Genomic DNA, 16,214 nt, shown 5'->3' on the forward strand with positions numbered 1-16,214 from the left:
TTCTTAGTTGTAATTATAGCTTTTTTTCCCTCTGGAATATCATATTCCAAGTCCTCCAGTCTTCTAAGGTAGAAGCTGCTAAATCTTATGTTATCTTGAATATGACTCCACAATGCTTGAATTGTTTCTGTTAGCTTGCAATAATTTCTTCTTCATCTGGAAGTTCTGAAATTTCTCTCGAATATTCCTAGGAGTTTTCATTTTGGGATCTCTTTCTAGAGGGGATCAGTAGATTTTTTCAATTTCTATTTTGGGATAACAGGGCAGTTTTCCTTAATAATTTCTTGAAAGATGATATCTAGGTTTTTGGTTTTTTTGATCATGACTGTCAGATGGTTCAATAATTTTAAAATTATCTTTCCTGTTTTTCCAATAAAATATTTCACAGTCTACTTTTTTTTTCATCATTTTGATTTTGTTTTATTGTTTCTTGATTTCTCATATAGTCATTAGCTTTCACTTGCCCAGTGCTAATTTTTAAGGAATTATTTTCTTCAGTGAGCTTTTTGTACTTCCTATTTAATTAATACTATTTTTTAAGGAATTCTTTCCTTCAGTGAATTTTTGTGCTTCTTCCATTGTAAGAATTTTTCTTTTTAAAGCATTTTTCTCCTTATTGGTTTTTCATACTTTTTTTTTTTTTTTAAACCATTTGGCCTATTCTGTTTTTTAATATATACTTTTTTTCGGTTTTTTGTTTGTTTGTTTCCTTTACCAAGTTGTTGATTCTTTTTTCATGATTTTCTTGCATCACACTCATTTCCCTTTCCAATTTCTCCTTTATCTCTCTTACTTGATTTTCAAAATCCTGTTTGAATTCTTCTATAGCCTGTGACCAATTCATATTTTTCTTGGAGGCTTTGGATATAGGAACCAACTTTGTTATCTTCTTAGTGTATATTTATATCTTCCTCATCACCATAGTGATTTTCCATGGATAGAATTACTTCTGTTCGCTCATTTTCCCAGCCTATTTCTTGACTTTTAACTCTTTGTTTAAAGTAGGACTTTGCTTCCAAGGTAGAGGACATAGTGTTCCAAGCTTGCAAAGACAAGTGAAATTTATATTGGGATGGGTGAAATTGTACAAGGTGCTAGTGGAAAATTGAGAGAAACCTGTGCTAATTGCAAAGGAGCAAAACTAAAGGTACTCCTTTACTAAATTACTAAAAGCAGAGTACCATAATCAAGGTATACCCTTTGTTCTTGACTGCAGTGGCACAAAAGCAAATAAAAATTCAGTGAAAGTAAAAAAGACTGATAATCAGGCAGATGAATGGACTATTCTGTTGTCATGTTAATCTTTTTGACTAGAGGGTGCAGTGGAAAAGTTCCTAGGAGAGTCAGTAAACTTAAATTCAAATCCTTCCATCTAGCTAAGTTTCCAAGCTTAGACTTATCTTTGACTCATTATCCTATTTTCTTTGTTTTACTGGTTGCTACATCATATTAATTCTGTCTTTACAATACTTTTTATATCTGTCTCCATTTTTCCCACTCTCTTGACCTCCATTCTCAATCAGGTCCTATATTACTACAGTAACTTTCTTTTCTTTTCTTTTTTTTAAAATAAATTTTATAATATCTTTTTTTTTTTTTAATATCACCTATGTTTCTCCTAACTTTCCTCTCCCTCTCAGAGCATTCACATATAACAAAAAAAAATTTTTTTCTTTTAATAGTATTTTGTTTTTCCAAGTATATGCAGATAGTTTTCAACAGTCACTTTTGCAAAACTTTGAATTTCAAATTTAATAAAAAATATTTTTAAGGGGAAAAAAAATTAAGCATTGTTCTGTACACATGGATACCACCTCTGCAAAGGAGTGAGAGGGGGAGGTGTTATATAATTTCTTTGGGACTGTGATTGTTCTTAAAAAGTTTCTGCAGTATTCATTTGAAAAACAACAACTTTTAATTGATATCTTTTGATTTTTTTTTGCAACATTAGGATTTCTCCTAATTAGGATCTTTCTCCCTCCACCTCCCAGAATCATTCCATATGCCTTTTTTTTTCTTAATAAGTTTATTTTTTCAAATAAATGCAAAGATAGTTTTCAGTATTCACTTTTGCAAAACCTTATGTTCCATATTTTTCTTTCTCTCCCCCTCCATCCTTCTTCCTTAGACAGCAAGAAATCCAATATCATATAACATTTTTTTTTTTTTAAGAAATAGAGGAAGAAGAGAAAATAATCAGGAAAACTGATTAGCACATTGAAAAACTCCGAAAATATATTTAGTGTTCCATTCTTTTTGTACTTCTGCAGAGGAGCAAAGTTAGGTATTTTGTTATAATGTCTTCTTTGGGGCCATGCTTCTTCCTTGCAATTTTACAATATTCCTTTTTTATAGTTTTACGGTAATTTTTTCCATTTACATTGTTGTTAAGATATATATTGTTTTCTTGTTGCCTTCACTTTATAATATTTCATATGTCTTTCTCTGTTTCTTGGTATTCATCATATTTATAATTTCTTAGAGTAATAATCCATTACATTTACATACAACAGTGTGTTCATACGTTGCTCGTTCTGTGGGTATTTGCTTTAATCCAGTTCTTCTGCAATAGCTTTCTATTTTGTGTCTCCACCAACAGTCTCTACCTTCTCCATTCCATGCCTCACTTAATTGCCAAAGCAGTGTTTCTATTAGCAGAAAATGCCACTGCCCTGCTCAGGAAACTCCTAGTTGATTAAACACAAAGCACTTGGATTTAAAGCCCTTTACAATTTGGCTCTTTTCCAGACTACATCGGGTACTGTACAAACTTAGCCTCCTTGCAGTTTGTCACACATGACATTTCATCTTCCAATTTGATGCTTAACTTTAAGTTATCCCTTCTTGGAATATATACTTTCTTCCCTTTCACTTTAGAGTCTCTAACTTCTTACAAAGATCAAATCAAGAACCATTGCCCATATCTTCCTCAGATCCTAATGTCTCCTCTCACCATAAACAAAATAGAGCATTTTATACATATTTAATAAGTGTGTGTTGTTACACTTAAGTCAGGTATAAGCTTTTTGAGAACAAGACTCATTTCATTTTTAATCTTTGTATCTCTCCTACATAACCTGTTGTTTGGTATGTAATAGGTGCTGAATAAATGCTTGTTCTAAAATTCTGAATGTACCATTTATGAACTGTGTGATCTTGAGTAATTTTCTTCCCAGTATCAGTTTTCTTTTTTACATAAGGAGCAAGTCACACTAGAACGCATCTTTAAGATCCCTTTCATATTTGGCCTAGAAGATAGTTTAGGATTTTTCTTCATATTATACCTTTTGCTGCCATCATGTGGCTATGTCATTAAAAGTACCAAACTTTGAAAACAAATTGTGTTTTCTTCTGTTGCTTTAGAGAAGACTTAAGTTATTATAGACAGGGTCTCATCATAGGACCAAAGGAAGTTTGTTTCAGCTTTTCAGAGGTTAAAAATAAGGAATTCATAGGATCGTAAAATTTGGTCTCTTTGAAGTTACATAGGCCAATCCTTTCATTTTTCAGATGAGTAAACTGAGGCTCAAAGTGAAAAGTAACTTGTCCCCAGACAGAGCTAGTAAGTGCCAGAAGCAAGATTTGAATTAGGTCTAAGTCCAGTTCCAACATTCTGTTCAGTATATGATGTTGCCATACTTATTTTTTAATGAAGATAAATAAACTAAGATGAGCATTTTTATAATAGGTAAGAAAAAATTTGAACAGTTTAGTAATGTGGGGGGCCTTATTTCCAAATTGCCTTTTAGAATCTAAGCAAAACTGGTTCTTTAGAATAAAAGAATTTTGCTATTGGGAGAAATTGGAAATTGGAATATTTGAACCTTGGATCAGTATCAAATACTATTACTGCCAAGAAAAAAGTTTTTTTTTGTTGTAGCTTAAGACTTGATTGCTAAATTTACAGGTTCTGTAGAGTAGTGTACTGATACTGAGATCTGTGTTAAACTGGCAATATTGTATTCCTTAAAAAAAAAAAAAAAGGGACAGCTAGATGGCACAGTGGATAAAATATCAGCCCTGAGGTCAGGAGGACCTGAGTTCAAATCTGTCTTCAGACATTTAACACTTCCTAGCTGTGGAACCTTAAGCAAGTCACTTAACCCCAGTTGCTTTCACCAAAAAATAAAAACAGAAAGAAACTTAGGGATGGAAAAATGTTCTGGTCACACTTAAAAGAATTTATTAGGAATTATACCACCAATTCTAAAATGGTCAGTGTGAAACTGCCTGTTTTCTAATTAGGAAGCAAGCATAGATACAGTGGGTTTTTAATGGAAATTCTTTAGATCTTGTGGGTTAAAGCAGGGTTCCTGCTTATTTATTGCATAGGATTATAGATTTAGAACCAGAAGAGACCTTAGAAGCCATTGAGTTCAACCTCCTCATTTTAATAAAAAAAAATTTTAAATATTTAATTGTATTCTGAACTTACATTTAAAAATGGAAATTTTTTACTACGCTGATCAGTATTTTTGGTTTTTGGTTTTTGTTTTCTTGTTTGTGTTGTCAAAGGTTTATGTATTGATGACATTTTCATTTTTTTTTTTTTGCAAGAGTAGTTCAATTCAATTGAAACAAAAAGTATTAATATGTATAGCATATAATATAAATATTTAGTTTCTAAATTCAGTGATCCCAGTAGAAAGTTATATATTGTAATTTTATTTTTATTTTCAATTCTTTTATATGCCAATTTGCTTTTATGCTTTTATTTTTTAAAATTTAAATAGAATTATATTTTTCCTCAGTTGCAATACAAGAAAAATTTTAGCATTCATTTTTACAAGATTTTGAGTTCCAAATTTTTCTCTCTTCCTTTCCTTCCGTCTTCTGAAGATGTTGTTTACATATATGCTATCATATAAAACATATTTCCATATTAGTCGCAGTTTTTAAAAAAGAAGTAGGTCAAAAGGAAAAAAATGGAGAAATATTAAAGTAAGTGAAAAAAAAAAACTTTGATTTGCATTCTGAGTTCTTTATCTTGTTCTGGATAGCATTTTCCTTCATGAGTTCTTTGTATTATCTTGGATCATTGTGTTGTTGAGAAGAGCTGAGTCAGTTGTAGTTGAGTTGATCATCACACAGTATTTTATTGCTGATACTGTGTACAATGTTTTCCTGGTTCTCCTCATTTAATTTTCCATCAGTTTGTACAAGTTTTTCCAGATTTTTTTGTAATCTTCATGTTCATCATTTTTATTGTTCAGTCATTCTCCAATTGATGAGCGTCCCTTTAATTTCCAGTTTTTTGCTACCACAAAAAGACTTGTATTAATATTTTTGCAAATGTAGGTCCCTTTTTTATAGTCTCTCAGGGATTCAGTAGTGACATTACTGGGTCACAGGTATGCATAGTTTCTTTTCCCCTTTGGGCATAGTTCTTCTACATTGCTCTCCAGAATAGTTGGATAAATTCAATTCCACCAATAGTGCATTAGTGTCCTAATTTTCTCCACTTTCTCTCTTTTTTCAATATTAATATGATCTGTTATGTTTCTGATAATTCAAATAACATACCTGATTATGGTGCACAATTGTCTTAGCCTTCTTACTAATATATATATTTTCAATATTCATTTGGATATTGCATCAGTATTCATTATGGATATTGCTCTAATTTTCTTTTTCTGTTTTGTTTCTTTCTGGTTTGTGTCACAGCCATATTTATGCCATGGAAGAAATTTGATAGGATCCTTTCTTTTTTTTACTTTTGCAAACTGTTAGTATAATATTGGAATTAATTGTTCTTTTACTTTTTGGTAAAACTCACTTATAAATATATTTGATCCTGATTTTTTTTTTTTTTTGCATTATTTGTTTGCATTTATGCATTATTTGTTTTTTTCTGTAATGGAATTGTTTAAATTAAGTATTTTTATTCTAGTAATCATCTATTTTATTTGTTAGATATAATAGTTTCATAATTTTCTTCCTTTTTTTTTTTTTTTTTTTTTTTGCTAATTCTTCCATTTTATTTTTATCTTGGCAATTTAATTTTCTCTCTTTTATTATTTATTAAGGTGAACTAGTTGGGCTTAGCTATTCCCCTCTCCCTAAAAAATACTAGGTCCTAATTTTACTTATCAACCTCCTTTTTTTAACTTTTAAATTTTATTTGTCCTCTTTGATTTTCAGAATTTCTGTTGTGGTGTTTAGTTTGAGCTTTTTGGCTAGTTGATTTTCTAGTTCTTTTTTCCCCTTTAGTCCATATGGTCAATTAATTGATCTGTTTTTCCTTCTTTTGTGATAAAAGTGTTCAGAGCTATAAATTTTCCCTTAGGACTGCTTTGTCTACATCTCAAAAGTTATGGCTTTATTATATCATTGTTGATATTTTCTCTAATGAAGTATCTATTGTTTCTTTCAGTTGTCCTTTCATCACTAATTTTTCAGTTCATAAGCTTTTATTTTTCTCTTCCTCCAATCTGGGTGTCTCCTTAGAGGAAAAAAAAGAAAGGAAAAAAAAATCCTTGCGATATATATTCTTAGTTAATGCAACACAAATGTTCATATTAGTTGTCTCCAAAAAAAGTATGCTTCATTTTACATATTTTTTAACTTCTTTGTCTTCATTGATCATCTGGAATCATGATTGGTCATTATACTGGGCATGATTCTCAAGTTTTTCAAAATTGTTTTTTGCAATATTATTGTTACCGTGTAAATTATTCTAATTCTATTTTCTTCCCTGTGCCTTAGATCATTCAGATCTTCCCAGTTTTCTCTGAAACTGTTTCATTTATCATTTCTTAAAGTACAATGATATTCCATGCCATTTACATACCACAATTTGTTGGTCATCCCTTTTGTTCCAGTTCTTTGCCTCCACAATAAGAACTGTTATAGTTTTACATTTTTAGGATATTTTACTGTTTCTGAATTTTGTTGAGGCCCAAAATAGTGTCAAAAATTTAGTGACTTTTTGGACATAATTTAAAATTATTTTCCAGAATGACTGGACCAGTTCACAGTTATAGTAGTGCATTATTATGCCCATTTTTCTATGTCCCCTTCAACAATTATGTACCTCATTTAAAAATCAATTTTGCCAGTTTGTAAATTTTATCATATCACATGTGTTAGCATGAAATGATACCTCAAATCTTTAATTTTGAATGCTTTTTTCAATAGCTCTTTAAAAAATATAATTATTATTGCACTATGGTCAGTAATAGAAGTGTTGAAAATTTCTCCTTTTCTGAGTTTATGAAATGTTTATGTTGTAATAATTGTCTTTTTTTGTAAAAGTGCCATACACAAGTGAGATATGTATGTGTGTGTGTGTGTGTGTGTGTATACACATACATATATATACACCCTCCTTTTTCCATTCAATAAATTGATTCAGTTATCACATCCAAAGTTTTAAAAATTCTTTTTAAGTCCTTAACTTTCCTGCTATCTTTTTGTTAGATTTATATCTTTCTGAAAAGGGACACATTTAGGTTCCCAACTATTATAATTTTACCATCTGTTTTCCCCTGAAATTCAATTAACTTTTCCTATAAGTAGGTAGATGCTATGACATCTGGAACACACAAATACACACACACGCACACACACACACGCACACACACACAATTTCATTTCATTATTTATAGGGCCTTTAAGTTTAAAATAGTTATCTCTTTTAATCAAATATGTTTTTACTATTATCTGAGTTCATTATTGCTATACTTGCTTAGATTTTGCTCCAGCCACTTATTTTGAGTTTGTTTGTATCTTTCTTTCAAGTATGTTTCATGTTTCTGTTGAATTCTGTTTTCTAATTCATTCTGCTACCCTATTCTATTTTATGGATAAATCTATCCCATTTACATCCATTGTTGTGACTGGTAATTGTATATTTCCTTCTGCTCTATTCTATTGTAATTTTTTCATTCTTTACTTTGGTTTCACACTTTATAAAGAAAAAGAGGGTGGCAAAAGATATATACTTAACAGTTGTTATCTAGAGATCACTATTGATATATGATCTACTTGTGTCCCATTTTTCCTTTTCTCTTCATCTAGAAATCTACCTTAATCTTTTACAAATGAACAACTGAGGCCCAGAGAGTCTAGATGATTTGCCCAAGATTGAACAGGAAATAAGTAGCAAAGGTAGAACTTCAACTTAGCTTCCCTCACTGTAAACCCAGAACTCTTTCTACTGGATCATGCTGATTCTTTTCAGTGCATAGAATGAATCATGAAAGATTACTTTAGTTATTTAAGTGGATACCATTTTTGTTTTCTAAGGAATCTAGAAATGTTTGGTTTGAGCATGAAGTTGAGAAAACTTAAGGGGAAGTGAGAAAGGGGATATATGATTGGTGTTTTTGAGTAGTAAAAAGACTATTACAGAGGATAATGGGTAGATTTTTTTTTTCTTGCCTCCCAAAGCAAAAATTTGGAATCCAAATATGAATACTTGGAATTTTTGTCTTGAAGTACCTTTGTTTAGGATATCGTCTCAGGTGGCATGCAGAGTTTAGTGGATGAGGCCCATAATTAACTTTTTCCTCCTCAACATAGTTAAATGATTTCAGTAGAAAGAAGAAAGTATGTTGCCTTTTCTGTATACTTAATGCTATTCTGGGATGATAATTGTATTCTGGCTTTCTTTATTGCAGGTGAATATAGAAGGCAAAGCTTGCCCTATTTCACTCCTACAGATGGCTTCCCCAACAGGCCGTTGCATCTTACTTCGTCTTTCCAAGTTGATCTCTGGTAAAGCATCACTCCCCCAAACCTTATTGGATATCTTGGAAGACAGCAAAATCTTAAAAGTTGGGGTTGGGTGTCGGGAAGATGCCAGCAAGTTGCTTCAGGACTATCATCTCACGGTTAGAGGGTGTCTTGACCTTCGAAATCTAGCCATGAAACAGAGGTATGTGTATTTGTGTATGCTGCTATTCCTGTAGTCAGGGGCTTTCAAGTGTGTTAGTAGAAACAATGGTATTTTGAAAATGATTGCTAGAACATCTGGAATTCTTAATAGGAATCCTAGGAAGTCTGGAGAATGCTCGCCAGCATATAAAAATTTGAGAAGAAAGAAATATTTCATCTTCCAGGAAAACCTCAATTACTGTAGAAATAACCCTTGTTAATGAAGTGGTAGAGTGTCGGTTTAGTCCAGGGTGCTAGAAAATCTTGGCCTTGATATGGATAAATTTCCCTTTCCATTGGAATTTTTTTTTTTCCTTTTAGACTTTATATTCCAACTCTCTATTTAATTTAGTTTCTTCCTGGTAGATGGAAATACAAAAGCATTTCTCTCTTGATGGTAGCTAAGACTCAGGCAACCAGCTTCTCCTGTATTGATTGTAACCAAGAATAGGTTGGATTTAATTAAAACTAAATCTGTGCTTTCTTATTTTCATGTAAATGTAGAATGTGAGATCCTGAATTTCAAATCTTATAATTTGGTTTATATGGTTGAAGTTCTTGTTATATGTCAATTTTTAATTGTTGAAGGAAGGATAGCTTTTAATTTTTCTTGATTGGATTCTTCTCAGTTTTTCAAGTTTATTACATTTTAAAAATTCATTTAATAACTGGAAGATTAAATGGTTCTTTTTGTAATAATTTTCTGCTACTATCAATCTTATTTTGGATGCATTATAGGAAGTGGGATAAATGAGCCTGGCCCTATTTTTCCATAACAAACTGCACATTTTTTGATGTAATAATTTTAAAAAATAATAACTTTTTTACTTTCAAAATATATGCAAAGATAGTTTTCAATATTCACTCTTGTAAAATCTCATATTCCAAAATTTTCTCCATCTTTCCCCAACTTTTCTCTCCCCTAGAGAGCAAGAAAGTCAATATATGTTAAACATGTGCAATTCTTCTATACATATTTTCACATTTATTATGCTATACAAGAAAAATCATATCAAAAGGGAAAAAATGAGAAAGAAAAATATCAGCAAATAACAGAAAAAGGTGAAAATACTGTTTTGATCCATAGTCAAACTCTGCAATCCTCTCTCTGGGTGTAGATGGCGCTCTCCATCATAAGTCTATTGGAATTGGCCTGAATCACCTCAGTGTTGAAAAAAAGAGTGGTATAATTTTTTTTTAAATTTGTAACTTTTGACTTTTTTTAATCTCACTTTTCCAAAAACTTTATTCTGAATTAAAAGACACAAAAAAGAATCATGACATAAAGTAAGATTGTGTATAAAATTATTAAATCTTGACTTTATATTACTTCAAAAAATTATGTAACAAAGTCTGCATATTATTTTCAAAACTATGATGTTTGTGTTTTCTTCTGAACTTCCATTTATTCTCTACTATAAATTTTAAAAATGTTTTAGTGCCCCTCTTTGGCCAACCCCCTCCATTAAAAATTAAGGTGAAAAATTTCATGTGTAACAAATTAGATACAACAAATCTACATAGTAGCCATGTCAAAAAATATACATACATACATATATATATATCTTTCTTCACCTTAAGTCATTACTTGACAATGCCTTACAATATTTTCTAGACACATGATTGATCATTGAGCAGAGATCTCAAATTTTTCAAAATTGTTATTCTTGCAGTATTTTTGTCATTATCTAGAATCTCCTGATTCTGTTCATTTTGCCATGCAGTAATTGATACTACTCAGTATTGTTTCTTTTGTCATTTCATGTAGTGCAATAATATTTCGTTATGTTCACATATATCACAATTTATTCAACTATTCTTCAATTAATAGATATCCCCTTAGATTCTAATTCTCTCTTTTTTTCTTTTCCCTGCCCTTTTAAAAAAATATTTCCGTCAGGATCAGGAAGTTTGTTTTACTTTTTTTGTTTTGGCTTTTCCTTCCCAATATCTTATTCCTTCCCAAATGTTTCCTTTCTTATTGCTTGTTTTGGTATTGATTTTGGCATATTTCTATAATAAATTTTTTTACAATACCTCTTTGCATATAGAATTCTTTATTTTTTTAACACTCCTTTGTCCACATCAGGTAAGAGTGAAGTTCCTCTCCTTATCCCCTCCATGTTGTATGCTCTTTTCTCATGCACTCCAATGAAGAGAAATAGCAATTTCAGTCCCCTTTTTTGATCTTTATATACTAGTGTATTTCTTTTACCTACCCTTCTCTTATCCCTCTTAAAAACCTTCCAACCAGAGTCAATCAAATTCTTGTCCTTTTCTGTTTTTTTTTAAATTCCTTCAATATTTTTTGAGACATAAAGGTCCTCAAAATTTCGTTTCATTTCCTACATTAGTGTTAGCACTTCATCATTATATAGTCCCAGTTATTTAAAAAAAAAGAAAGAAAGAAAAAGGTGTCTGATTAAAGGTTTTCAAAGCACAGTTTTAATTTCAAAGGGCTAGAAACAACATACAAGTCCAACAACAAAGGAAAAGTTAAATTGTATTATATTAATGAAATGAAATTTACTAGAATACTATGAAGGCTATCACTACAAGGAATATAAAGAAATTTGAAAATGTGTTTATGAAAGGATACAAAGTAAAAAAAATACTCATAACTGAGAAGATATTATGACCATATAATAGGAAAACATTAATGAGAATGAATAAAAAGAATCCTATTATGAATTTAATGGGAGTAACTGAAAAAAAAATTATACTCCATAGTTTGAAATGAACATATTTAAATATAAATAGATTTAGTTGGTTGCATTCATATTTAATCTTAACTTTTTGGAAAAAATTAGTTCTTTTAAAAGATTAAAAAATGAGAATTTACCTCAAACATCCCATCTCTTAATTATCCCTTATGAATCTGATACTCATCAATTTATCTTAATCTTTTCTAAACCTATTTTTTTCATCCTGTACTGTTCTTGGGGTAATGGATCCCAGAAGCATATTATCTTTCATTCTTAGTTTATTTCATTTTCTAGAGTACTTGAAATTGAGTGGTAGCCAAGTAAATCCTTTAGAGAGTGTTATGCTTTATAGTATTACTAGATTACTTTTAAACTCTAGGTTTTTGATCTTATAACTAAAGGGCTATCTCTAGGTAACTGAGAAATCAACTTAAAGCTACTTAGCTTGGGGCCATTAATGCACTTATCTCTGGGTAGGAGATTGATGATGATTGACTCTTTAGAAATTCCATTCAAAAGATCTTCAGGAAACAAGAAGAAATTAGGTAACTCTTTTATTTTCCTACTGGGTCTTTGTTCCCTGGTTTTATTTATTTCATCTTTTTCAGGAGAGATTTGCTTCAGAATGGGCTTAGCTTGAAATCACTTGCTGAAACCATACTCAACTTTCCTCTCAACAAGTCTCTTCTTCTTCGTTGCAGTAATTGGGATGCTGAAGAGCTTACTGAGGAACAAGTAAGTTATATTCTAGAACAGCTAAAAAGCAAATAATGTATGACTTCTGGGCATGTTTACATTAAATTGTTTTCTATAGCATAATCCAAGTACTGCATTTCTGAGAAAACCAAATGTGGTGATTTTCTTCTTTTAAAATAATATAAAATGAATGGTTCTTTCTCGGGGAGATTTTCTGGAGGCAGCCTTAGTTTCAGTTAAGAGTAACAATCACCCAAAACGCAGCCAGGTGATAAAAGTTCAGATCTTTTATTGTCCCCAATATAGCCCCGTTAGTTTAGAGGCCTATCTCTCTGCTTAGTTCCAAGAGCTCTTGCAGTTTTGTCCTTTGCTTCTGCCTCTGCCTCCAGCCAGTACCAAGATAAAAGTTGTAATGAATCTTTCTTGCCTCCGAAAGAAAGCTTTTGGCTCTCCCAGAGTGCTCTGTGTCTGGCCCAGAGTGCTCTTCTCCAATGTAATTCAGCTGAACTCCTAACTGAGCTTCTGCTTTCTTCTTATATATCAGAGAGAGGGATTATGGGTTTTCTCCCATAGTGCTCTCTGGCCCTAAGAGCTTCAAGGGAGGTGTGAATTCGGATATCTCATACTAAACCCTGAAATCTCCCAAATGTGTGAACTCCAATGAGTAAAGGTGTGAAAACAAGCATTATTGTATCAATTACATTGAGTTAACACTATGATTCTAACATCTCCCTTGAGTTATCACCTTGTTTCAAGTTGAGTTAACACTAGGATTCCAACAACCAAATCATTCTAATAATGTTCAAGATATGGATTTCTTTACTGTACAGATGTCATTTAGAAAAATATAAAAGTCTCCATCCATTTTTCTGTTTTGCTTGTGAAATTTTATTACTTGATGAGGGACTTGACTAACTACTAAATGTTTAGGTCCTAACATGTAAGATAGAGAAATCAACTACAGCTACTTAGGTGTGGGGTCTAACTATAGTCTTGTCAATAAAGTGATGAATTGGAAACCAAGGCATTTGGGTTGTTTCTTAGAAGAATCATAATTTAAGAAAGACTAAACTGCATCAATTGATATAGTGTATTTTTTTTAATTCTGAAATTAAATGTAGTAGGATAAACATTTTTATTTCAAAGTAAACATTTTTGTATCAAGTGACATACCTAAGGCTGAAGATTTATTATTTCAAAGTAAAGGTTTTTATGTCAATTGCCACACTTGGCAGGAAAATGTTTATTAAAAAAAAAAATTGCCTTCATTAATGCACCTGGTATTCTAGTGCCAGCTCCATCATCAGTTTTCTTTCTTACCATGTGCAACTTTTCGAAACCTTAGTTTCTTCAGTTGCTATTTGAAAAAAAAGATACTTGTAAAACATTAAGATAGCAGCATTACACTATGCATTTATCTTGAGGACAGCCTGCCCTTTTAGATACTTAAAAGAGATGAATCTGGAAGGAAGAATATTGTACTTATTTTATTCTACCTACTATAAAATATCACCAGTACAGAATTCTAGGTAAAACTTTACTTTAACTTGATAAAAAATTTGGATTACGAAATATTTTAAAAGAAGAACAATTTGGTATATTTAAATTAGAATTTATATAAACAGAATCATAGATTTAATGTTGGAAGAGACCTTAGAAGCCATTTCATCTGTCTACCCCCTCAGTTTTGCTAATGAGGAGCAACTAAGAGATGATGAGTGATTTGTCCAAAGTTACATATGTAGTAAATAAATAACAAAGCCAGGATTCCTTACCATGTTCTCTGAATTCAAATCCAGAGTTCTTTTTACTGTATTAAAGTATTTTAAGATAAATTAAATATCAAAATATGAAACAAATAAAATAGTACAAAAATAGGCACTAAAATAAATTGTTACTGGAAATAATTAAATCTGTATTATTCACTACTGTTAGAAATAGTTTCATAATTAGAATTAATTGCTTAATAAAAGACCTAGAAATTGAAGGAAGTCCTGAATTGCTTAAATCCTTGGTTTGAAAAAACTATTGATTTCTTTATGAAAATTAAAGGAGAGATTATTATGACCTTTTAAACTCTCTCAAAATCATGGCTATCAGAGCTGAATCAACAAAGCCCCTAATTTGCTGTTTTGTTTAATTGTTTTTCAATTGTGTCCAACTCTTTTCATTTGGAAATTTCTTGGCAAAGATACTGGAGTAATTTGCCATTTCCTTCTCCATTTCATTTTACAGATGAGGAAGCTAAAGCAAACAGGGTTAGTGACTTATCAAGGGTCACATAGCTAATAAGTTTCTGAGGCTAGATTTGAATTTAGGAAGATAAAACTTCCTGACTCCAGGCCCAGCACTCTATCCACTATTTTACTTAGCCATCCTAATTTGCTGTGCTTACCACTTCCCTAGACTTGCCTTCCTAATTGTCTTGAACTATGGCTTTTCTCCTTAGGTTGCTTATGCTGCTAGGGATGCCCAAATTTCGGTTGCTCTTTTTCTTCATCTTCTTGGATGTCCGTTGTCCATGAATTCAACTAAGAATAGGGATGTGGAAACAAGCTGGGAAAAAATCTTGATGAAGTGCAAGGACCTTGTGGATCGCCCTTTCCATGGTAAAGGAAATAGCAGCATCATGGGAGAAGAAAGTATTGGGGAAACAGAGTCCCCAAAGAAGACAAGAAACCAGAAGTCTAGAGCTGGTGGGATGTCTTCAGGCAATCAACAAGGAAGAGATCCGAGGAAACAAAAACAGAAGTCCCTGGGCAAGGGCTATTCTGCACGGTAATTGGACATGGATCTTTTTCTTTGGGTTCCTCAAATTAGAGATTAGATGGCATAGTTTCTTTCTTTCTTTCTTTCTTTTTTTTAATCTGTCCATTAATTATACTTTTATTTATTTTATTTTTTATTTTTTAAAAATAACTTTTTATTGATAGAACTCATGCCAGGGTAATTTTTTACAACATTATCCCTTGCATTCACTTCTGTTCCGATTTTTCCCCTCCCTCTCTCCTCCCCCTCCCCCAGATGGCAAGCAATCCTTTACATGTTGAATAGGTTACAGTATATCCTGGATACAATATACATGTGCAGAACCGAACAGTTTTCTTGTTGCACAGGGAAAATTGAATTCAGAAGGTATAAATAATCTGTGAAGAAAAACAAAAATGCAAGCAGTTTATATTCATCTCCCAGTGTTCTTTCTTTGGGTGTAGCTGCTTCTGGATGGCATAGTTTCTAAGGAAGAGAATGGTGTTTTTCATAGAATCTAGACAATAACCTAAGGATAAGAAAGGATTAAGAGCTATAAGCTCAACATTCATTTGTATTTTTCCTATTGGTATTTTCAAGATTGGATTTCCCATTTACATTTTCTCACATTACATTGTCCCTAACAACATTATTTGACAATAGTGTAATTATAACCTCTTGCTAAACTCAGAATATCCATATTGTGTAGACAGCTGGCCTTCAAATAAGGAATAACTGAGTTCAGATCTTGTCTCTGATGAATCCTGGCTTTGTGAGGGACCATGGGCAAATCACTTCTCAATGTGTTCGGCAACTTAATACAATATGTTAGGCAAAACAATTGCCTTTCTCTGTTGAAAGAGGAATTTTCCTCACCAGGATTTCCTAATGCCAATGAAATCACAGGTCTACTTAAAAAAAAAAAAAGCAAACTAGCATTTATAGAGCACTTTCAGGTTTGCAAAATGCTTTATAATCCTCATTTTACAGATTAATAAATGAAGACTGAGAGAGATTAATTTGACTCATCCAGGATCACAACCAGTCAGGCCTTCCTTACTCCAAGTTTAGTGTCTTGTTATCTATACCACTGATTCTTCACAAAAATTAAACTAAATAGCACCATAATATTGTGGCACTTTGCTATATTGCAAATTGGATAGTATAATAATGGAACTAAATGTTCCC

The 16,214-nt window shown here is 31.6% G+C and overlaps 1 protein-coding gene across 2 annotated transcripts in view; it reads left to right on the forward strand.

Moving 5' to 3' along the window:
• The window catches only part of EXD2 (exonuclease 3'-5' domain containing 2), a 48,508-nt gene that overhangs the window by 16,255 nt on the left and 16,039 nt on the right, over positions 1–16,214 (forward strand). For both annotated transcript variants that reach the window (XM_051977898.1, XM_051977897.1), the window contains 3 exons: positions 8,622–8,878; positions 12,191–12,317; positions 14,728–15,056. In XM_051977898.1, coding sequence (XP_051833858.1) covers positions 8,622–8,878; positions 12,191–12,317; positions 14,728–15,056 — 713 coding nt within the window. The remainder of the gene's footprint in view (positions 1–8,621; positions 8,879–12,190; positions 12,318–14,727; positions 15,057–16,214) is intronic.

The sequence above is a fragment of the Antechinus flavipes genome, chromosome 2 (assembly GCF_016432865.1).
Source record: "Antechinus flavipes isolate AdamAnt ecotype Samford, QLD, Australia chromosome 2, AdamAnt_v2, whole genome shotgun sequence".
In the NCBI taxonomy this organism is placed as follows: domain Eukaryota; kingdom Metazoa; phylum Chordata; class Mammalia; order Dasyuromorphia; family Dasyuridae; genus Antechinus; species Antechinus flavipes.